At 38.5% G+C, this 23,628-nt stretch overlaps 1 protein-coding gene and 1 long non-coding RNA gene across 7 annotated transcripts in view; one reads left to right on the top strand and one right to left on the bottom strand.

The window, feature by feature from the left end:
* LOC309720591 overlaps positions 1-19,910 on the bottom strand; it is a 38,684-nt gene extending 18,774 nt beyond the window's left edge. Inside the window, exons 1-2 of one of the 3 annotated variants that reach the window (XR_014280538.1) lie at positions 11,020-13,598; positions 10,264-10,418 (exon numbers count right to left, since the gene is read on the bottom strand). This is a non-coding gene — a long non-coding RNA (uncharacterized lncRNA). Of the gene's footprint in view, positions 1-10,263; positions 10,419-11,019; positions 13,599-19,207 lie in introns of those variants that run through there. The other 2 variants (XR_014280536.1, XR_014280537.1) reach the window with 2 other exon arrangements.
* The window catches only part of smap1 (small ArfGAP 1), a 169,952-nt gene that overhangs the window by 113,082 nt on the left and 33,242 nt on the right, over positions 1-23,628 (top strand). For all 4 annotated transcript variants that reach the window (XM_082557643.1, XM_082557642.1, XM_082557644.1 and 1 more), the window contains one exon: positions 4,709-4,830. In XM_082557643.1, the coding sequence (XP_082413769.1) occupies positions 4,709-4,830 (122 nt within the window). The remainder of the gene's footprint in view (positions 1-4,708; positions 4,831-23,628) is intronic.

The raw sequence follows: 23,628 nt of genomic DNA, 5'->3' as shown, positions 1-23,628 counted from the left end.
GCTCATGAATGACACGCAAGGATCGTAAAATGTATAAAGGGCAAAATCGCTAGCTTAAATATTGGGACGTCACAAAGCATTAATTTGAAAATGAGGTTTAATAAGTGGCTTCAAAAGGATGTCGAACACGTCTTTCTGGCCTTCTTGCAGGAAATGCTTTTCCTTGTACTGTGCTGTCTGGCTAAAAGAGCTCAGACTTGTTCACACTTTAAAAGGGCTAAATTATAGATGTCTCATCACTGTGGTTATATAAATGACCTCCGCTGCGAGCTCTCTCTTACACACACACACACACACACACACACACACACACACACACACACACAGCCAGTTGACTCCCTCTTTTCTATTTATCACGCGCTCTCTCTCTCTCTCTCTCCCTCCCTCTCCCTCTTGTCTGTTAAATGACAGCAGTACATAGTGTACTTTTTTTTCTCCCTTCAGCAGGGAACTGCTCATTCTGGATGTTTTTTCTGCAATGATACTGTCTTCCACAAAACTCCAAGATAAACTTAGAATATAATCTAAATGCACCAAAGGCTTGAAGTTCTGTGGCAGTTCAGCTTTGAAGGTGGATAATCGAGGATCTGTGCTTGCTTATTTTTGACAACTGTCCTGTAACAAGTGTGAATGCATTCGGGAAACCTGCATTTTGTATGAATGCAGCAGACCTATGACAAACGGAGGAACCAAAAATAAAAGTTTGTTTACTCTGTGCTCATCGTGATAGTTTGTTTTCAGATCCTGAATTTTTGATGAATTTGTCAAATGTTTGATACCAGGGTTCAGAACAGTCATACTCAATGTTCTTTATGTTTGGAAAGTTGTGTTTGACTTGAATCCAATTAGGCTACCAGTCTTCAGTCTCTGACTGAAGAAATGGTGAGTGATGAATTTTCAGTGGATCAACCTGTCACGATAATGGGACGATTCATATTTAGTGGTGATTACATTGTCTTCTTGGCTTTCCGAAACTGCTGTCATTCATCTGGCTTCTGGCAGCTTGCTAGGCTCTGGGTTTTTTTGTTGTTGTTGTGGGGTTTTTTTTGGGGGGTGGGGGGTTTGCATCATATACCACCAAAGTTGGAGACAAGCAGAGACAAGACCTCCCGAATAATTAGAACACATGCTGCTACAGTACATGCAGGAGCAGGTGGGCTGACAGTAGGGCTGCCACGATTAGTCGACTATCAAAATCGTCGACGACTAATTTAATAGTCGACGCGTCGTTTGAAGCTTTGTAAGATCCCAAAAGACGCAGGAATAAGTAGCAGGATTTAAGAGTGTAATAACGGACTGAAACAGAAGATGGCAGCACTGCATGTACAAGGATGCCAGCTGCCGTTAAACGCCGAAGAAGAAGAAACTGTCCCAGAATTCATAGCGCGGCCCTGCTCAGTTTCCAACAATGGCGGCAGCTAGTTAGTTTTAATATTACTCTTATTATTCTTTCTGGGTCACAAAATAAACGTTTAACATATTTTCAGGTGAGAAAGTAGCTGTCTAAACCTCAAATATCTGCTGAGTTTATCAAGACACCACATATTTTCAAAAGCGCTCCGACGTTTTCGGAGACGTCTGTTACCCACTAGCTCGATAGCTAGCCGGGGTTCAAGGCTCACTAAAGCCCGTGAGAACACCGGACACCCGGCAAATCGTTTTCAAACCCACCGCCGTCTTTCGCTACTAAGGTTAATTAAATATATATAAGTCACTTAGATAACTTCAAAATGTAATTGTTTGGCTTTTTTTAGTACTGAAAAAAGCCAAACAATAACATTTTTAAGTTATCTAAGTGACTTATATATCATGTTTAACCTAAGTAGTGAAAGACGATTTGCGTGAGCCTTGAACCCCGGCTAGCTATCGAGCTAGTGGGTAACAGACGTCTCCGAAATTGTTGGAGCGCTTTTGAAAATATGTGATGTCTTGATAAACTGAGTAGATATTTGAAGTTTACACAGCTACTTTCTCACCTGAAAATATGTTAAACGTTTATTTTGTGACCCAGAAAGAATAATAAGAGTAATATTAAAACTAACTAGCTGCCGCCATTGTTGGAAACTAAGCAGGGCTGCGCTATGAATTCTGGGATAGGTTGGGCCACGAAGTATACACCCGACCCATCCTTCATATCTGAGGAAATAAAGAGCGCGTTTGTCGGCTGCATTTGTCGGAGTCTTCAAATTTGGACAGTCTTCGTCATGTCGCTGTAACGTAATTGACCTACAAATGCGGGCACAGGAGGATGCGGTTCCTGAATTTGGACACAGCAACAATACCGGACACTGCTTCTTCTTCTTCGGGATTTAACGGCAGCTGGCATCCTTGTACATGCAGTGCTGCCATCTTCTGTTTCAGTCCGTTATTACACTCTTAAATCCTACTACTTATTCCTGCGTCGTTTGGATCTTACAAAGCTTCAAACGACGCGTCGACTATTAAATTAGTCGTAATCGTGACTAGTCGACTAATCGTAGCAGCCCTAGTCACAGCTAATTCAGTCATTGTCATATACACACAATGCTGATAAACATTGTCAGTCTGGTTTTGATCATTAATTTGTACTCTATACTTTTGTTAATCTAACTAAACATTAATAAAAACACAAGGTCAAAAATATTTGCACTTACAGGAAATTGATTTTCTAGTAGTGCTCCAAGGGCAAAAGAATTTTTGCAACAGAGCTAGCTACTGAAGAATTGTGTTTATCAAAGTTGTCTTGAGCATGTTCAAATGAATAAGCATGGTAATTTTAAAATGAGCTTTGTGGGGAGATTTGGAAATGTGTGTGAGTGCGTGAGAGGTTTCTACACTGCTCAGAAAAATTAAAGGAACACTTAGAGAGCACATGGAAAACAAATTCATACTAGATATCTATATGGACTGGATCGTTTGTTAGGAGCATAAGGATCGTTTGATGGGAATAAAAAGTATCAACCTACGGAGGGCTGATTTCAAGGACACCCTGAAAATCAGATTAAACAATTGAGGCATCAGGCTAGTCCATTCTGCCAGACTTTCATTGTAGTAATTCAGCAACTGAGGTACAACCTGGCAGCTGGACCGAAACATGATGACCTTGAGGTGTTATTTTGGATTGAGATCAGGCAAGTGTGGGGCACAGTCAGTGGTATCAATTCCTTCAGCCTCTAGAAACTGTCAACATACTCTTGCCAAATTAGGCTGGCCATTGTCGTGCACCAGGAGGACAAGCATGCACCGCACAAGCATGGCGTCATGTTGGGTTTGAGGATTTCATCCCAATACCCAATGCCAGTCAGGGTGCTGATGCCTAGCCTCGAGAGATCTCTGCATCCCTCCGTGGATATGCCACCCCAGACCACCAAACAGCAATCATGCTGAACAATGTTACCGACAGCATAATGTTCTCCACATCTTCTTCAGACCCTTTCAGGACAAAAGAAGAATAATTTTGCGACATAGCTAGCTACTGAAGGAGCTAGCTCAGGAAGACCTTTTCACATCTGTCCCTTGTGGTCAGGGTTAACCTGCTCTCATCCGTGAAAAGCACAAGCCATTAGTGGTGGACCTGCTTATTCTGATATTCTATGGCAAATGCCAATCAGGGTAGAGGATGTCGGGCCCTCAGACCACCCTCATGAAGTCTCTTTCTGATTGCTTGGTTAGAGACATTCACACCAGTGGCCTGCTGGAGGTCATTTTGTAGCTCTGGTAGTGCGTATCCTGTTCCTCCTTGCACAAAGGAGCAGAAACCAGTTAAGAGCCTTCTATACCTCTTAATCCATCAACAGGGTTAAGAACCATAACAGGAGGGTGAGCTTGAACAATAGGCAAGCACCATTTGTTTGTGCAGAGAACAGAACCTGACCTACAGCCAGTAGGATATGTGACTATGAGCAAAAAGACCAGTTTTTGTTTCAGCCTGTAAACAACTTCATTCTGCTGTGAAGTTGTGAGAATTTAACAAGTTGTTAATGTTAAAAATCATGTTACAGTTTTTAACTGTGTCTTATTAGCTTCATTTTCAGACCCAGAGATTACTGGTTAAGGTGAATTTGTATTTACTGATGGCATCAAAACCTGCAGAGTGTGAATGCAAGCAACTCCTAGTTCAAGCAGCAAGGTGGATGTCTCAGCCGGATAATGATGTCAACCATGTTAGCCAAAAGATGCTTTTACAGAAGGCAGTTAATTCAAAGCAAAGATGCTAAAGGACATGAGACTAAACAGTAAAACACAATCGTTTCAGACTGAAAACTGTCCTTGGATGCAGCTTTCTGTCCTACTAGAGACAAATATATATATCTTTGTGTATTTGTGTTAATTATGTGCCACATATCAAACTATTTAGTGAAATTTTTACTTGACAAGTGTGCTTGTGGTGTCCCCATTAAAAAAAAAAAAAAGATGCCATTTTGTTTTGGCATTTTGTTATTTAATACAGTTCATTTAATGTCAGCATACTCTAAAAATAGCCTGTGCATATGTAGATTGTTGCTCCACATTCTTTCTTTATAAATACCAATTTATGTGAGGATTTTTAAAACAAAAAAAAACAAGCATATGCATGATTGTTGTGTATATACCTCACTTAGACATCCAGCCCGAAGTTTTATTAGTTTTTAGAAGTTGCTAGAGTTGCTTTTATTCTTGATCTGTTTGCTTCTGTCAAATATTTTTGGGAGATACTGTACATGTCTTTCTATCCCTGTTTCTCTCTTAGATGCTCCAGAGGGGGGTGAGAAGGGCTCAGGGGGTGCTGCACCAATTGGTGATGAACTGGATATCTTTGGACCAATGGTCTCCAACCCACTCCCCTCATCCAACAACACACAGCAGGCCCAGGTAATGCACTCTCTCTCTGTCTTTCATCAGCTGCTTATCACTGCAGGCAGGCTGCAACACACAGAGTCTGCAGAGAAAACACACACAGCAAACACACCATCCGCCTTGTACGTGGCGACACACACGCTCTGAGGATCATATCAAAGCAAACCCCGTAGACTCTCTTTTATTGAATTAATTTGACCAGTGTCCTTCAAAGGAGAGTGTGTGTTTGTCTGACAGGGAGCAATAACGGCGAGCTGCTACAGTGAAGACAACAGCTGGGAGTGATGGAACGCAAGCGAACGCCATCACTGAATTTGTTGTTTTCTTCTTTAAGATGGTATCTAATTAATGCCGATGAAAGACACTAAATAATTCAAATGTAGAATGACACAAAAATGTATAACACTACTTTTTACCTGTTGTTTGAATCTGTGACTGACCACAACCATATTGGTCAAAGATATGCCTGATAGGGAATAATAAAGATTGAAAGTACTTAGATTTAGTCCGGTCTCTCAAAAACTGGCATTTTAAAAGACCATTTTTCAGATTTTAATGATATCTGTCATAATTCAGAATACTAACAAATACTGTTTGAGGTTGAAAACGTCAGTTTCATAGCCTGGATCTGTCACCAGGTGCTACATGTTTATGTGAGCTACACAGTCTGAACTGTTCATGTGAGCTGTGTGTTCATCACTCTAGCCTTTTAATGTTTGGTAAACACATGTAATTGTTATGAGTGTTTGGAAAGTTGACTTCACATTCAGCTATTATAAATAATACATTTAGCAAAAAATGAGCAGTACAGTTGTGAAAAAGAGTTTTTACAGCAATGTGAAAAACTAGTGAAAAAGTACACTTTTGGTGTGTCCGTAGGAATTAAGAAGGTAAGTACAGGGTTCTCAATATCCCTGGTAGCCCTTCGGGCAGGCACTCTTCAGTTTTTGGTAGCCCAGAATAAATTTAAGTAGCCTGAGTAAAAAAAGAGAACAATTTTTTGATTGATGTTTTGTTTCCTTTACAATATTATACCAGAGGTGGGACCAAGTCATTGTTTTGCAAGTCTCAAGTAAGTCTCAAGTCTTTATCATCAAGTCTCAAGTCAAGTCTCAAGTAATGTCAGGCAAGTCAGAGTCGAGTCTCAAGTCACTGGTGTAAAAGTCCGAGTCAAGTCACAAGTCTGACATTTTGAATTTCAAGTCCTTTCGAGTCTTTAAAAAAACCCAAAAAAAATAATGTTGCAGTTATATGCTAAATGTAAATATTAGACCATGTAATTTTTAAATCTGTGTTTTTCTCAACACATGACAAAATAGTGAACGTAGAAAATATACACAAATTGTGAAATTGCACCTCTTTAAAATGCAGCTCAATTAAACCTAGCTCCAAGAATAATTTTCACCGACAGTTCTGAGATAAGCTGCATGTTATTCTTGGATGCGGTTGTAGGACCGGCTTTAAAATCGCATGACAAAAATATCATACACATTAAAAAAAACTGCATCACCAACGTAGCCTGGACAACATTTGCTAGTTGGATGAAGTCAGCTATCTCATCCTAGCATATTTATATGCATATTTATAATCATACGGTTCTTGGAGTGAGCGCATACACTCATGAAGTTTAGTAACTTCAGGTCACTGCAACAAGCCCAGGTACAGTTTACCGACAGATGGGTGCAGGGACCATGAAATGCACCGTGTAGAAAGTAAAGACCATCGTACGTATCATAAGTTTACCAGTCTCACAAATCGTCGTCATAAATACACATTCGTTAACCGTTTATTAATAGGACCTTTGAGCTCAACGGTAATTAATTAGCAGTGGAAATAATTTCTGGTAGCATCACAGAAATGTAGCAGTGACAATAATATTGTATGCTGTAATCGTACTGGGCAATTAGTGATACAAAAAACCTGTTTTATCCTGTGAATAAAAGTATATGTTTTTGTCAATGTACCATAATAACAGAAGCGAAACGCAATATTGTGTCAGGACAATTCACTATTTATGCACAATAAACACAATAAATAAAGGAGCATAGCGCGACAATTTCTGTTCAGCGCCAGACTTGCTTGTAACCTATATCACCAATTATGTTAAGAAAAATGACGCATTAACTACAACAGCAGACTGACCTTTGTGTAAATGCTTGGAGCAGACTAACCTGTGAGCTGGAGTGTTCTGGGACGTTATATTTGGTCTTTGAATGGCTGCAATCCAGTCGCCTTTGTTACTTCGGAAACATGGCTCGAACAATTTCTCCTCAACGACGTAATCCGATAACAACCGATCTCTTTACTCGTCGGCTTCCCGTGGCTGTCATGCGACCGGCTATTGCAGTTAATAATACAACAGCTTCTTGACATTTTTGTGTTTCTTTTTATCGCTGTATAACTGATTTTAATTGAAAGCCTGCATGCGCTAGTACCGCTTGCCACGAGTTCCCAGAATCCTTTGCGGTTCTACCCGTGAATGACGTCACATTTTCAATCTCTATATAATATGCATGTTAAATTTTATATTTGGGGTGAAATATCAAGTCTTTTCAAGTAAACCGGTTCAAGTCCAATTCAAGTCCCAAGTCATTGGTGTAAAAGTCCAAGTCAAGTCACAAGTCTTACAACATTTTTTCAAGTCTAAAGTCATAAAATTAATGACTCGAGTCTGACTCGAGTCCAAGTCATGTGACTCAAGTCCACACCTCTGTATTATACATTAAAGTATAATATTCCCAGTAACAAAGGCGCTTGTCGACTCAGACATCGAGGGAAACTCACAACACAGCTCGTCATATTCCAGCCACAGAAATTCGTTTGTCCATGAAACCAAAAAAAGCTGCACTTTCTTTTTGCCTCATAGTCTGATTTGTCCTAACTTTTGCGTTTTGTGGTAAGCTTTTCTTTGGCTGTCCCTTCTTCACCCTGACCTTTATTATTTCGCTCTGCAGAACTAAAATACCTGCATAAATTCATCTGTCTTTACACATGCACACATAACGGTCAGCGATTCTCTGCGCAATCAACCTCTATCACATGTTTAAGCTTGTTGCCAGAGATTTCACTTGTCACGTTTGAATAGTAAGCTACTGAGTGATAAGACGATGCCAGAGGAATTGGTGCGCAATTAATCTGTCACCCTCTGCCACTCCCTATACACAGTTCGCACGATCGCAAAGTGAAAGCAAAAAACAAGCGCAAATTCAAACGCGATCTCAATATGTCACATATTGACAGTGGCTCATCGATGCCGATGGCATAATTACCCAGCTACATTTGCGAAAGAATGCAAAGCATTGACATATATTTTCCTTCCTATGACAGCAGGGCTGAGTTAGATTTTGGTAGCCCGACTGGAAGAATCGCTAGCCCGGGACGTCAGGCTAGCGATTTTGCGAGCCCTGAAGTAGAAGCCATGTGTTACTTATCAAATAGTCTTGATTATTTGTAAGTGTGAAAACATCTATAAAAGAAGAGTTGTGACAGTTTGATGGTTTGTGGCATCATGTTAATGCACCTGGATGTGCCAAACTTCCCAGGACTGGACATCCCAGCAAATTCACCTCAAAGTCAAATCCTGTTATGCTCAAATTGCAAAAAACCCAAGAGCGACACCTCTGACTCTCCATGGCTCGGTTAGCATGTTAAATGTTAAAGTCTATGACAGTAAAATTAGAAAAAGACTTAATGAATATGGTTTGTTGGGAAGGGTTGCCAGGAGAGAGCCTCCTCACTCTAAAATGAACACGACAGCACAGCTTAGGTCTGCTGAGTTGCATCTGAACAAACCACAAGCTTTCTAGAGCAATTTCTTTTAGACAGGCGAGATCAGAACGGAGTTGTTTGGTCATAATGCAGAGCCCCACCAAACACAGCATGTCTGCACAAACACCTCAGATCAATTGTCAACTCTGTGGTGCACGCTTGTTTTGCATCCTCAGCACCTTTGTACCTTGCAGGCTTTGGCTCAAACATCAAAGCATCACCTATTGCAGAAAGAGAGGCATCACTGAATGGAAAGATTCATAGAGCCTCCGAAAAAAATCTCCCCTTCTGAATTCTTTTAACTCTATTTGGTTGTTTGCTGTTTTTCAAAATAGGTTGTAGTAAACATACATTTAATTTAGTTAACCAAACGAATAACTAAAACTAGATATGAAAAAACATTTTGGGTAATAAAACAATCAAAACTAGACCTTTAAAAAAATTTACCTAGCCGAAAAGATTTTGTGAACTTGGAAAACAACCAAAAATTAAATTCAATTATAGAAGAAATGCTGTTTTCTTTTAGTTTGTATTAATTAGGTCAAATTTGTTATCACAAACTGAGGAGGATGGTGATGTTGGGTTAGGGTTATAAAACAAACCTGCACAAACTAACTGAAACTAAACTGAATTAAAAACAAAAAGTTCAAACAAAATAAAAATAAAAACTAATAAAAAAACAAAACAGAATTATAATAACTCAAATAAGTTAATAGTCTCATTACATTTTCGTTACCAAGAAATCATGTGTGCCACCATGCACAGTCAACCCCAAAGATGTGAGCCTGGGAAAAGCCTGAAATGTGCTCCATGAATACTCACCGGGGTTTAAAGAAAATAATTACCTTTTCAATCACGATGACAATATTAGTTAGAGATGTTGAAATGAAATATTTATGTGCTGTTTTTCTCAAATCATTAAGAGCATTTTTACATATTTCTGCAAAATAATTGAAACTTGGGAAGATGATTAAGGACGAGGAGAGAGCAAAAAAATAAAGTAAATGAAGGATGAAGAGCAGAGATGAAGCTGTTGTCCAGTGGGTGTCTGCAGCCATATTGGGATTTTCATTTTCTGGGTAATCAAACAGGATGTTCATCAGAATGAGAACAAAAGAAAATTGGAAAAGAGGTTGATGCTTGACTTCATTTTTCCTCTGCTACTTTGTCAGCGACTGCTCTCATGAGGATGGGGAAGTTGTGTTGAATTAAACATTTTCAAGGAACTGTTCAGTTTAAAATGCGGTAGGCGTCTTTCAAGTGTGACCTTTGACCTTTGATTCACATGGAAATGAGAACTCACACTGTCAGGCAGAACCACATAATGTCTATTTATATAAATGGACAGTGTCTGCATACTTGCAGCAGCACAGTGCTACATGTCAAATATACGGTAAACACACAGGTATGTCATGAACTGTGACCTTGGAACACCCACATACATTGAACCATCATAGTCAATCACGGTCAGGGAGAACACTCTCTGACCTGTTCTTAGGATTCAAATTGTACACCTCACTCTCTCACACACGCACACCGCCGTGCCTCCTGGGGCAAGACCAGGCAGTGGCTCACAGGAAACCCAGGCATGAAGAACAATTATGGGCTTCTGTAACTGCAAGCTCTCCCTTTGCCACTACCAGCCTCCCACTTGCCCTATAATCTCCCCTCCATGCTCACCTCCTCTGTGACTCCATCTACTGCACTGGTGCTTCTGCCTCACACGTTGGCTTATTTCCATATATTCATGAATCACAGTTTGGTTTTTTGGGGTTTTTTTGCTCGGTCAGTGAAGCTCTGGTGTGGTTGCATGTAAAGCAGTGGATGCTGCTCTCCTTCAGGTCAAACGGGAAGAAAGGTGTCAGAGAGGACATGAAGACCATTAATGAGCTGATGTAAAGTAAACATAGCATTAGTGTTTGTGTAGGTCCTCAGGCATCCAGGTGGTGGTAGTCTCAGGAGCCTGAATAGAAGGCTAATCGACTTCTTTAAGGTTTTTTTCAAGATGATAAGAGGTGAAATGTCTGTTTAGAAAAAAAACCCCCAAAGAAGTCCTGTCTTATTCTTTTCTTTTGCATGTTTCTTTTGCATTTCCCAGTTTGGAATCAAGCTTCTGCAAATTTGTTAGAGGCAATTTCTGGCAGTGTTTCTCACTTGGGAGAACAGCTTCAGCTCAGTGGGCCTTTATACTTTATAGGCATCACAGTTTCCATAAACAATATTGCCAAAGCTATAACAGTAGTTTATAGATTAATATCTAGTTTATATAAAGTATAATCTGTCCATATATGTAGGGGGCTCACAAAAATAATGATATTAGCAGTAATGTAGCAGTTAGAAAGCTATAGAAGTTTTTAAATTTCATCAAGTGTTTTAGGAAGAAATGAATTCCTGCCTTAACCCGGCTGTCAAACAGTCACCACATGTTGTGTTTACTTTTGTTTGCCTTGCTTCTTTAAACAGAGGAGCAGGCGTTTCTTCCTTGGTTCCCATTTTGTCGTTGCTGAGCCTGAATCTGTCTCTGCTTTCTATTCCTGATGCAGAAAATATCTAGACTCTGGAAAGTGCTTGAGTTGGCAGATATTGCAAAATATTTTCTTTATTATTTTTTTTCACATAGTTTTTTTTCACGATTGTGTTTAGAAGACATCGAATGCTGCCCAGTAACAGCTGCAGATATCAACAGTTTCGTTTTTATCATTAACCCCTCTAGGACATTATCTGCTCTGACAACAGCTGTAACTAACTATCCAATCAGATCAGAGAACAGAATGATATTCGGTAACTTAAAGTGACGATAGGTGAGAGAAAGGTAGCACAAAGTCGGCCGCGCAAACATCATAATCCATGGAGACTTCTGCCTAACCTCGTCTGTCAGCCTGTCTGTTATTACTGCAAACATGAAGGGGCTCAGAGCCAGTCTCTGATGCAACCCCACCCCACCTTAAACCCATCTGTCACTCCTACCACACATTTCACCACTATCTCACTCTCATCATACACGTCACATACTTTTCTGCTGCTCCTGACTTCCTCATGCAGTACCACAGTTCCTCTCGTTGCTTTCTCTCGAATGTGTCTATAGAGACACGCCAGACCTTCTCTGCACTCCTCCATCAACACTCTCTCAGCAAACATCACATCTGTAGTGCTCTTTCTCAGCATGAAGCCATACTGCTGCTCACTGATCGTCACCTCTCTTCTTAACCTAGCGTCAACCTCTCTCCCATATCAACTTTACGAACCTGGCCCTTCTGGTACTCAAGGCAGGTACATATCTCACTGCGCCACACTCTTTCTCCCATATCAACTTTACCTCTCTGCACATCACCCTTCATCACTACCAGTTAGAGCTGGGCGATATGAGATTTTTTCATATCACGATATGTTTTTTTCATTTCAGGCGATAACGATATCTATCACGATATAAGCCAAATAACTATATTTGTAAGATTTAAATGTGCCGTTGCTCACAAGTAAAATGTGAAATAATCAGCAGCTTGTTTTTATTTAAATATTTATTCCCCATAATAAGTTCAACAGGGTAGATGTACTTAAGGAACATGAGACTTTTTCAGATAAATAAAGGCAAATATTGCAAACTACACAAAAGGCAGCCGCTAAAGCGTTTAAGTTTCAAAATAGAACAAACGAAACAGACTAAATTGTCAATTCCACTTAGAAACAAAATATTAATTCTAAAAATAAATCTTAGTTTGTTTTACAGAAGATCAGACAAAACTGACTAACTTTTGTCAATATCAAATAAACTGAGAACTAAAAGGAAATTCTCAATCTCTCCTTGTTGTATAGCTGAGCTTTTCAAACAGTTTTAACAGTTACTTTAGTCTGACAAAAGCCAAATGACGAATTAGCGCTTCCAGTCAGAGACTGAGGCTACGTCCACACGTACACGGGTATTTTTGAAAACGGAGATTTTCCGTTTTCGTTTTAAAAAATAATCCCGTCCACACGTAAAGGCAGAAATGAAGGAAAACGCTGCTATGAACATGCCAAAGCAGCAGGTGGCGCTAGATTCCTAACCGTGCAGAAATGTTGGCCAATCAGAAGTCTAGAAGCCTCGGTGGGAAAAAGTAAACAAAGCTGGGGCATAGAAGCTAGTGATGGGATTTCCGGCTCTTTTTAGAGAACCGGCTCTTTCGGTTCGGCTCACTAAAAAGAGCCGGCTCTTTCGGCTCCGAACCGGCTCTTCAGGTTGTTTTGTTGCTTTAATTAATTTATTATTAACAGTATTATAAAATTATGCACAAAAGGAATTACTAACGTAAAAAAAGTGGTTTTATTTATATATGTTTATATATAAATATATGCGGTGGTCCCTAGAGACAAAACACGTACAAACTCCAAGACACATTTCTAGCATGAACTGAACTTCCAAAGCAGAGCTACTAGATCACTTAAATTACACAATTGAAAGCATGTGTGTATTGTTTGTGTATTTATACACAGGCACTCATATATATTCAAATAATTTAAAAAAAAAAATGTTCATTTACCTGTTACTACCACACAACAAATCCAGTCATTGGTACTTGCTGGCTTGTGTAGCCACTCGGTAACAAAAGTTCAACACTGCCCCCAGCATCCTGGAGCACTTCTGTTGTCTTTTGTACGTGTTTTGAGTTTTTATGTGCTTCTGAGTTTTTACGTGTTTTGGAGTTTGTATGTGTTTTTACGTGTTTTGACGTGTTTTGGAGTTTTTACGCGTTTTGGAGTTTGTACGTGTTTTTACGTGTTTTAGAGTTTTTACGTGTTTTGGAGTTTGTACATGCTTCCGAGTTCGTACGTGATTTGAAGTTTGTATGTGCTTTATCTCTAGGGGCCACCGTAAATATACTTTTATTTATTCACTCCACATAAAATGTAATAAATAAATCATATAATACAAAAATCAACTATTCACATTTCAACTTTTAACTATTTAAATTTTCAGCTTTTTCCTTTTACAAATTTAAAGTGAAACAACACAAAACACTGCAAACCACAACACAATTAAATACTAGAAAAATTTGCATTTCCTGCGAAAATGCAGTGTGGATGCTTTAAAGCTGAAGCTGTATGCAAAAAGTAGCTGAAAAAGCTGAAAAGTTGCAGAAATTGTAAAAACTTTGCAGAAGCAAAGGAACTTTGCTAAAATGGAATAACTTAGCAGAACTGCAATATCTTAGAGGAAACATAATACTTGGCAGAAATACAATAGCATAGCAGAACTTAGCAGAAATATTGTAACTTACCAGAAACATAACTTCTCAAAAATACAAGAATTTAGGAGAAATAGTATAAGATAACAGAAAGAATATATTTAGACAAAAATACTTAAGCATTACAGAAACACTATGATTTAGAAAAATAGTACAACATAGCAGAAATACTGTGATTTACCAGAGACACTGTGATGAACTATGAATATTGTAATTTTAAATTAAGACTATGTTTTAGCACAAATATTATAATTTGGCAGAAATACTATGATACAGCACAAATACTCTGGTTTAGCACAAATATTATAACATAGCAGAAATACAATTATATAGCAGAAATGCTATATTTAGAAAGAAAAATATAATATAGTAGAAATAGTATGATTGAGCAGAAATACTACAATATAGCATAATAACAATGATTTAGCAGAAATACTAAGATGTAGTAAAAGTACTTTGATTTAACAGAAATACAATTATGGAGGAGTAATACTTTAAAATGGGAGAAATATTGATACACACACACATACACAGAGCCTAAAGGTAAGAGTATTTGTGCCATGGAGTGTTAAGAATGTGAGGTCCATATTAGAAAAGCTGGTAAAATCATAAAAGTTTGCAGAATTGTAATAAATGATGAATATGAATTACTGGTCTGTGACAGTGTATTAATTTGTAGGGAAAAAAACATGTTGACCAAGGTGGAATCGAACCCACGATCTTTGGCTTGCAGACCCGTGTCATTACCAACTGCGCCACTGGGAAAGAGAGGAGCCATTTTGAAAAACAGGGTGATGAGCAGTCAGAATTAGATCCCGGTGAGAGGCGAAAAACGCCGTTTTTTGGAGTTACAAAACGTTGTGTAACTCAAAAACTAGGTGGACTAGAGGCATAATTCTTGTACTGGGTGAATCAGCGGACTTTGGTGTACTTTGACTGCGATTTTCATTGCTCTTTGTACAACCGTCGCTGAGATATGACGAGAGAGGAAACGGAAGACCTCAGACATGATTGGCTGGCTGGGAAGCCGTGCAGGCCCTGATATGTGATATGTGTCTGAGTCCGCACAGAGGATTGGCTGCCTGGCAGAAATATATAGAAATAGTATGATTAAGCATAAATACTACATTTAGCAGAAATACTATATTAAGCACAAATCCTATAAAAAGCAGAAATAGTATATTAAGCACAAATCCTATAAAAAGCAGAAATACTATATTAAGCACAAATCCTATTAAAAGCAGAAATAGTATACTAAGCACAAATCTTATAAAATAGCAGAAATAGTATGATTTAGCACAATAGTAATAAGTTAAACAGAAAAATTGGAAAAGCAAAATGGACAGCTGAAGAAATGCTGAACATGCTGAGGGTCCCTCAAATATACTTGTTAAATGAAAAAAATCAGCAAAAAAATATATAACAGCCACACAATCAGAAATATGTACACATAAGGAAACACACATGCACAGAGAGACACACACACAAGATCCAATTCAGTCAACCAGTCTAAATATATTGAATTTGAATCTTAGAATGAGATCATCCCATTAAAAGGCCTTCTCTCTCTCTTCTCTCTCTCTCTCTCTCTCTCTCTCTCTCTCTCTGTCACACACACACACACTGCTGAATTTGAATCCACCAATCAGAGAGCCTGTGCACTTTTTCCTGCCAAAACAGGTGCATCTATTTACACACGCAGCACAGAGAGACACAGGATTATCCGGTTGTTCAGTCTGACGTCACTAGCCGTGTCTGGGTCTAAACTCCGCTGCAGGTCCATATATCAAACGATCACTATGGCATTACTGTGAGTTGAAAAACTGTCTAAAGTCTTTCATCTTTAATAAAATGATCAGCGTTCTGCTCTACCAGGTGTAACAATTGAGTTTAACATCCAGGCATCCATGAAAACAGAATTTATGACATTTAACGGAGTTAGAAGTTAGCAGGGAGTTAGCTCGCTAGCTTCTATCTAAATACAATATAGCATGTCCTGACTGCGGGGTTTTGGAAACAAATTAAAACGTACAGCTCTGTTATCACTTCCAACATAAATGAAGACAGAAAGCTAAACAGCAGTGACGTTTGTAGGGTTACTGAAGTTTGGCTAGCTGGTATATAATGATGTGCTACGTGACCGCTAGCGACACAGCTATGTTAGCATAATATAAACAAGCTAACTTTTTTTCCACTTGATAAAAGTTACCGTGAGTGTTCTCGGTGGTCAGGAACAAATGTAATTGCATGGCAGGATGCTGTAAACGGACCAAACTTCAGCCAGGAGAACAACTGAGATAATCCATCCACAATACGAGGTTAGTCATTCATATACTGCTGCATGGGCTGGGCTGTAGTTACATCCTAAGGTTTTAAAAACTGAGCTTAAATAAATGATTAGCGGTAATAAAAGCCGAGGGAGGTCAACAGTGATCGCTGACTGTTTTAGGAGCTTTTTGAGATCAAATAGAAGAAAATACATAACATTAAACATGTTAACAACACAAATGCCATATTAAACGCAGACTACTTTAGACCCGGAAGTAGGATTCGTCGCGTCATCACTGAACAACCGGATTGCAGTCTATTTCTCATAATGACGACTCCCCTCAAACAAATGACCATAATTTCCTAACCGTAGGGGCTAGAGCGGTCATTCTTACACCGTTTTGTTCAGAAGAGATGGGAGAATCTTCAAGTGTTGACAATTTATCATTAAAATATGAATTTTTAGAGATATATGACATGGATGACTTGTTGACTTAGAAGCCACGAATTCCCCAATATGCAAATTTGAATGCCTCAGACCACATATATGATTGGCTGGCTGGGAAGCCGTGCAGGCCCTGATTTGTGGATTTGAATTCCTCAGCCCTCAGATATGATTGGCTGGCTTAGAAGCCATGAAGGCCCCAATATGCAAATTTGAATGCCTCAGGACACATATATGATTGGCTGGGAAGCCGTGCAGGCCCTGATTTGAAAATTTGAATGTCTCAGTCCTCACAGAGGATTGGCTGCCTGGGGACCTGGCAGAAATATATAGAAATACTATGATTAAGCATAAATACTACATTTAGTAGAAATACTATGTTTTAGCAGAAATACTATAAAAAGCAGAAATACTATAATTTAGCAGAAATACTATATTAAGCACAAATCCTATAAAAAGCAGAAATAGTATGATTAAGCATAAACACTACATTTAGTAGAAATACTATGTTTTAGCACAAATACTATAAAAAGCAGAAATACTATAATTTAGCAGAAATACTATATTAAGCACAAATCCTATAAAAAGCAGAAATAGTATGATTAAGCATAAACACTACATTTAGTAGAAATACTATGTTTGAGCAAAAATCCTATAAAAAGCAGAAATACTATATTAGGCACAAATCCTATAAAAAGCAGAAATAGTATGATTAAGCATAAATACTACATTTAGTAGAAATACTATGTTTTAGCACAAATAGTATAAAAAGCATAAATACTGTAATTTAGCAGAAATGCTATATTAGGCACAAATTCTATGAAAAGCAGAAATAGTATGATTAAGCATAAATACTACATTTAGTAGAAATACTATGTTTTAGCACAAATCCTATAAAAAGCAGAAATACTGTACTATGATTTAGTAGAAAAACTATAAATAATCAGAAATACTATATTTGGCAGAAATACTATATTTTGCACAAATCTTATAAAATAGCAGAAATAGTATGATTTAGCACAATAGTAATAAGTTAAACAGAAAAATTGGAAAAGCAAAATGGACAGCTGAAAAAATGCTGAACATGCTGAGGGTCCCTCAAATATACTTGTTAAATGAAAAAATCAGCAAAAAGATGCACAGGGAGAGAGAAGTAAGTTTCTAGGTCAGCCTGGGAGCTGCTGAATTTGAATCCACCAATCAGAGAGCCTGTGTACTTTTTCCCGCCAAAACAGGTGCATCTATTTACACACGCAGCACAGAGAGGCACAGGATTATTGCAGCCTATTTCTCATAATGACGACTCCCCTCAAACAAATGACCATAATTTCCTAACCGTAGGGGCTAGAGCGGTCATTCTTACACCGTTTTGTTCAGAAGAGATGGGGGAATCTTCCAGTGTTGACAATTTATCATTAAAATGTGAATTATTAAAGATATTTGACTTCTAATGCACCATAACTGAGTAGAGCGAAGCAAAAACTGGCTTGACTTGCCCTCAAACAACGCTTTGTAACTCGAAATCTATTTGGAGTATCGATATCATTCTTTCACCGTAAGAGACAGCAGGCTTTGGTGAACAGTCATGGAAATTTTCAGGTCTCTGTGGAAATCCAACAAAAAGTTATGACGAGAGAAAAAAGTGGTTCATTTCCAGGGTTTGAAATTTGAAGAAATCTGAGCGACGGACGAATTTCCTACCCTCAAACAAGTCCAACTCATTTCAGAACGGTAATACGTGAGAAAGAAATTCTTGAATTGTGAGTGTCACGAGTGTCTGAAGATATACCGGGACAAGCATCATGTCTTAACTTTGCTTCGTTAAGGAGATATGACGATTCGAATATGCCTCTCATTACAGAAATGCAGCGGTGATTTTGAACAAACTCTCCATTGACTTTATATGGAGAGTTTTCCGACATTGTGTTGGTCTGAGGAGATTTGCGAAAGTTCTATGAATACCACAACAATGATAGTGACATTTTCGGAAACCCAGCAAAAATACCTATGTTTTGATGTATAATTTGTGGAAGTTGAGTGAAGATTGAGCAAGTAGCAAGAAGTTGTTCGGACATGAAGAGAAGACTGCAAAACCTTCAGTGGCACACTGGAAGCCAAGTGCATAGCAACCATAACAACGCATGTATTTTGTGAAAAATCACAATTTTGCAACTGAAAACTTTAAGAGGCATAAAGGTAAAACGGTAAAAGATTTGAAAAAGCTGAATCATACCTGAATAGCCCAATAATTTGAGAACATTTTAAAGTTTGAATGGTTGTTCTACGTGAAAATATGAGGAAGTAGTTAAGTTTCAGAAACAAGCAAATTTTAGCAGAATTGCAGAAGTTTCCCATTCATTTCAATGGGACAAATTAAGCTTAATATTTTAAAAAGTATAATAGTGAAAAATACCAAAAGACATAGCAGGAATTAGCAGAAATAGCAGAATATTTTAAAATTTGAACGGTGAAAATCGGCTGAAAATTGTGGAAGTAGTTAAGTGCCAAAAAGTGTACGGAAGTCCCAAGAGGAACTCAATAGTGTGGATGCTTAAAGCATCCACACAATAAATTAAAATATGAAAACAAAAAGAAACATGCACATTCTCTGTCAAATGGACCTGCATGAATAAACTTTCTGAATCCTTTATCATCTGCAACTGAAAATAGTTGTGGATGATTACTATACCTTTCTAATGTGACGTTGTTGTCCCTGGCTCTCTTTCTCTCTCTCCCCCTCTGGATCTGTTCCTGTGCTACTGAGTGTAACTACTGCCCCTCCCCCCTCTGCCCAGCGTAAAGCACAAGGCTCGCATGCTGAGTGAAGCAGAAAAAAAGTGCGAGCGAGAGGGTGAGAGAAAAAAAACAAAACAAAACACACGTGACGGCTCGCGATAAGGAGCCGGCTCGCGTCGTTCACGTCAAAGAGCCGGCTCTAAGAGCCATTTCGTTCGCGAACGACCCATCACTAATAGAAGCAGAACCGAGTCGTATGTGTGGAGGGACAGTAACTGTGTGTGTATGTAAGCATTTAAACACTGCAGAGAGTAGAATTAACAGTAACAGTATTGTAGAAATCCATTTCACCGAAACAATAACGTGGCGCACAGTGTGACGCATGCACCAGTTTATTGTATTTCCAGACTTGCTTTCGGCACAATTTACAGTGCATGCTACTCTGTTTTTTGTCAGACTTGAAATAGCCGAAATACCTTCACACTACGGAACTTCTATGGCTCTTCCGTTCGACAATCTCTCCGGCATTGGAACCATCATCTGTTTTCTCTTCGGTCACGCTCGGTTGATTTTTCTAGTCGGCACACTCATTTCCTCCATTATGTGCTGGCTCTATTACCCGCTGGCTGCTTCCCAAACAAACACACGTGCGGCTTGGCACTTGTGCTGTACGTAACAAGTCACGTGATGTGACGCTGCGGCTGTGATTGGTTCGGCTCTGCGCTACTTAATTTGGATTGGCTGACCTTTTTTTTTTTTTTTTTAAGAGGACAAGAGCGGCGAGGTCTATCGCGATAGCTTAATTTCTCTATCAAGTAAAAGTTATATCGCGATACATATCGTTATCGTTCTATCGCCCAGCTCTACTACCAGTACACTTCTTCTCAATTCCTCAGGTGTCCTCTCGCTCTCCAGGGTTGTATTAACAATCTGGTTAAAAGGTCCACTGCTGTCTCTCCTAGACATCTCCTAGCATCCTGGTACTCCTGTCTAATTTCTTCTTCTTCAGGACAATTGCACTTTTTCATTTTCCTTAAATTTTTTCTCTGTACTTCCTCATTCCTCCATTTAGTGTCCTTGTCTTCTTTCCTCTGTCCAGAGGATACACAACATACCTTCCCTGTATTCTCCCTCGTTTTAGTTGTACTTTCCCAGACAACTAGCAACTCTTCCCTACGACCTGAAGCTTGTCTCAACTTCTTCCTGAAGTCTTTACAACCTTCTTCCTCATATCCTTATGTCTGTTATTTGGTTTTGACTAGTTGGAGTTTGAATTAATAATAATTGACAACTTTACAGCCACTATTATAAAAATCAATTATCTAAAATTCAATTTCATCCTTGCTACTTCAAACGTACACTGTAGATATCTGTTCACACATTGCTTTGGAAATAAAAATTTATTTCTGTCAAGTAATGTAATTATGATAAGTAATTATGATAAGAAAAATTTAATTATTGATAAGTCTTGCTTAAATAATAACAATTCAATTTTATCTATCTAAAACTGCATTTTGGATATGCTCACTGAGTATTCGCCGAATTCTGCTCTGCATGGATTCGTCGTGTCTTCTGTGTATGCATAAAATAGCATACACAGAAGACACAAACGCAGTCAAGATTGCTGGAGTTTAATGGTTAGATGCCATCTGTGTCTTTACTTCCCAGTCGTAGCAAAACTAAGAAGGCAGGTGGTGGATTTGTAGTTGGTGCTTGTGTAGTTTGGAGGGATGTGTCTTTATTTAGTCTTTTACAGAATCAAACATGTAAGAGCAACAGTGATAAACAGTCTAATGTAAGCGAATGATGTTAGCTTTCTGCCTGTTAATCAGGCATTTACTCCACGGCCAAGAAATGGCTTTGAAATTACTTTTGAATATTGACTATTTTTTCAAGGCATACACATGTATTGTGAAAAACTGGATGTTTTATATGTTACATGTAGTTTAGTGTGGTGTTAATAACGTTGCTTTGCGTTGGTATTTGGAGAAAATTACTTTGATGTTCTTTAGGATGACATTGGCAAAGTCAGTGCTGCTTTATCCTTTTCAGACTTTCTCTCATTTATAAGGGAACATGCAAACAGGGTGACCTCCATGTTATCTCTCTACCCAACCAGGATGGCAGACTTCATCTTGAACCTTGTGCTCTCACTCTGCCCCAACATATCTGATGTATTAGGAAGCCTCAAGGCCCCTCCCAGGGCCAGTTGACCCAAATTAGTTGAGCTGATTATTTCCTCAAAAGCCTCGAGTAGCTGTGCAGGTTATCCATACAGCTACACCCAACCCCACATCTGATTGCAACTGTTAATTTAAAGCTGACAGTCAGACAAAGTTAAAAGATGTCTGCCTTTGTTCATCAGCCAGGACCAACAGGATTGATGGTTTTCTAGTTTCCTTAATAGTCTCAGTTTTTTTTTCTTGAATAGCATCTCTAATTAAACAGTTAATAGAGAAGACATGAACAACATATTCATTATTCCAGAAAACAATGTCCCAGTGACATTCCTGGAGACTGGTGGCACTGTGTAATGCTACTCTGTAAATTTAAAAATTTATTTTCTGTACAAATGCAATTAATGAAAGCCATTAACAGAGCAGTGAAAGCTACATGAGTCAGTTATTTGACACACTGTAGCTGTCGTATTTATCTGTAACTGAAACAGTCATTGACTCAGTGTGTGAGATTTACATAAGATATAAGTCAATAAGTGTTATACAAGTGATGCAGTCGTATTTTAGTTTCTTCTCTACACTGTTTTCCCGTTTCCGCACCAACCACAGTTTGCCCTCTGTTTGCCTACACCTTAGACCTTTTTCCCCCAACTGATTTTATGCTCTATTATCCCCTCCGTATGTCTCCCATCACCCCTGTACTTCCATTTTCTTCTCTTTCCGCAGGTGCTCACGATTCATTCACTCACAAGAATATATTTGCCTTGAATCTGCACACACAGCACTGTTTCTATTTATCCTTCCTCTTCATCCTTCAAAGGTGTCTTTCCTGCTGTGGTTTACGCTCCTTTTCTTCCCGGTACATCACTATACTGCTTACTGTATATTTTGTTACCTTGATGCAACATATTGAAAGTAAACAGGACTCAGTTATGTTTGGCATTTTTATCTCATGTTTTTACTTTCTTTTTCACTAAAATAGTGCATACAGTGCTACGCTGAGTTGTATCTGTAGGTTTTTCTTTCAGTCTGCATACATACATATATACATATATAACTGAACAGCCACTGAGTGCTACTCATATTGACTCGTATGGACTTTAGACTGTATAATTTAGTTTTAAAAATTGTCGATGTATAACCTTTTCCAGCTTAACACAGACAACACAAAATCTCTACTTATCATGTCACACACCATTATTCCCTAAATTAGACAATGTCTGGGGTCTTTCACATTTACTGTGAAAGCTAATGTATAGAATCTTTGGTTCAATTTGGATTTATTTTTTTTTTGTACTTTTAACGCCCAAATCAAGTCTCTTCCTTTTTCCATTTAAGAATTGCTAAACTCAGGATTGTTGTCTCAAAACATGAACTGCAGGTGCTCAGTCTTGCCTTTTATCTCATTCTGCTTGGATTTTTGTAATAGTCTATTTTCTTGTCTGTCTAAAATGTCTGTTAATCTCCTCTATTTGTCCAGAATGTTGCTTTAAGGCTTTTAAGTCTCATTCATAATAGGGGCAGCTGTAGCTCAGGAGGTCGAGCGGGGCATCTACTAATCGTCTGCACTGGCTTCCCAGGTCAGATTTAGAGTCAGTTTAAAACCTTGGTTTTTACCTTTATTCCCTATGAGGTGAAGCCCCCACTTATTTTGTTAATCTACTCCACCCCTATTCACCAAGTCGGATCCTTAGGTCGATAGATAAAGGTGTTCTTGTTATCCCGTGTAACCATCTGATAACAAGGGGAATTGTGCAGTCCAAACTTCAGGGCTCTTTGCTCCCTTGACTCTGGACTCTGTTTCATCCTTTAAGAAACTACTTAAACCTGCAAAAATAATAATAATAATTATTATTATTATTTATGCCTCTAAAGCACATTGTAACTGCTGTCTTATCTTGAAAAGCACTATAGAAGTAAATTCTTACTTACTGGAAGTACTACTATTAATGTTGATGTTTTTGTTTTATCATTAGTGTTAATATTAGATTTATATGACACTTAATCGGTCTCGCTTGGTATACTTTGGCATCTCTGGGTTTAGCTGGCACATACACCCACATACATTACGTCACTCATTTTGTCTCAAAAATGTCCTGATTTCAATAAGGTTGCTTTTTATACTGTAGCATTGACTTTAGCTGTATTACTGTTGTACTTTTTAATGCTGTTTGGCAGATTAAATCAGCTGCGATAT

This window comes from Aulonocara stuartgranti (assembly GCF_965226115.1).
Source record: "Aulonocara stuartgranti genome assembly, chromosome: 13".
Lineage (NCBI taxonomy): Eukaryota > Metazoa > Chordata > Actinopteri > Cichliformes > Cichlidae > Aulonocara > Aulonocara stuartgranti.
This window is presented reverse-complemented; position numbering and strand designations above follow the sequence as displayed.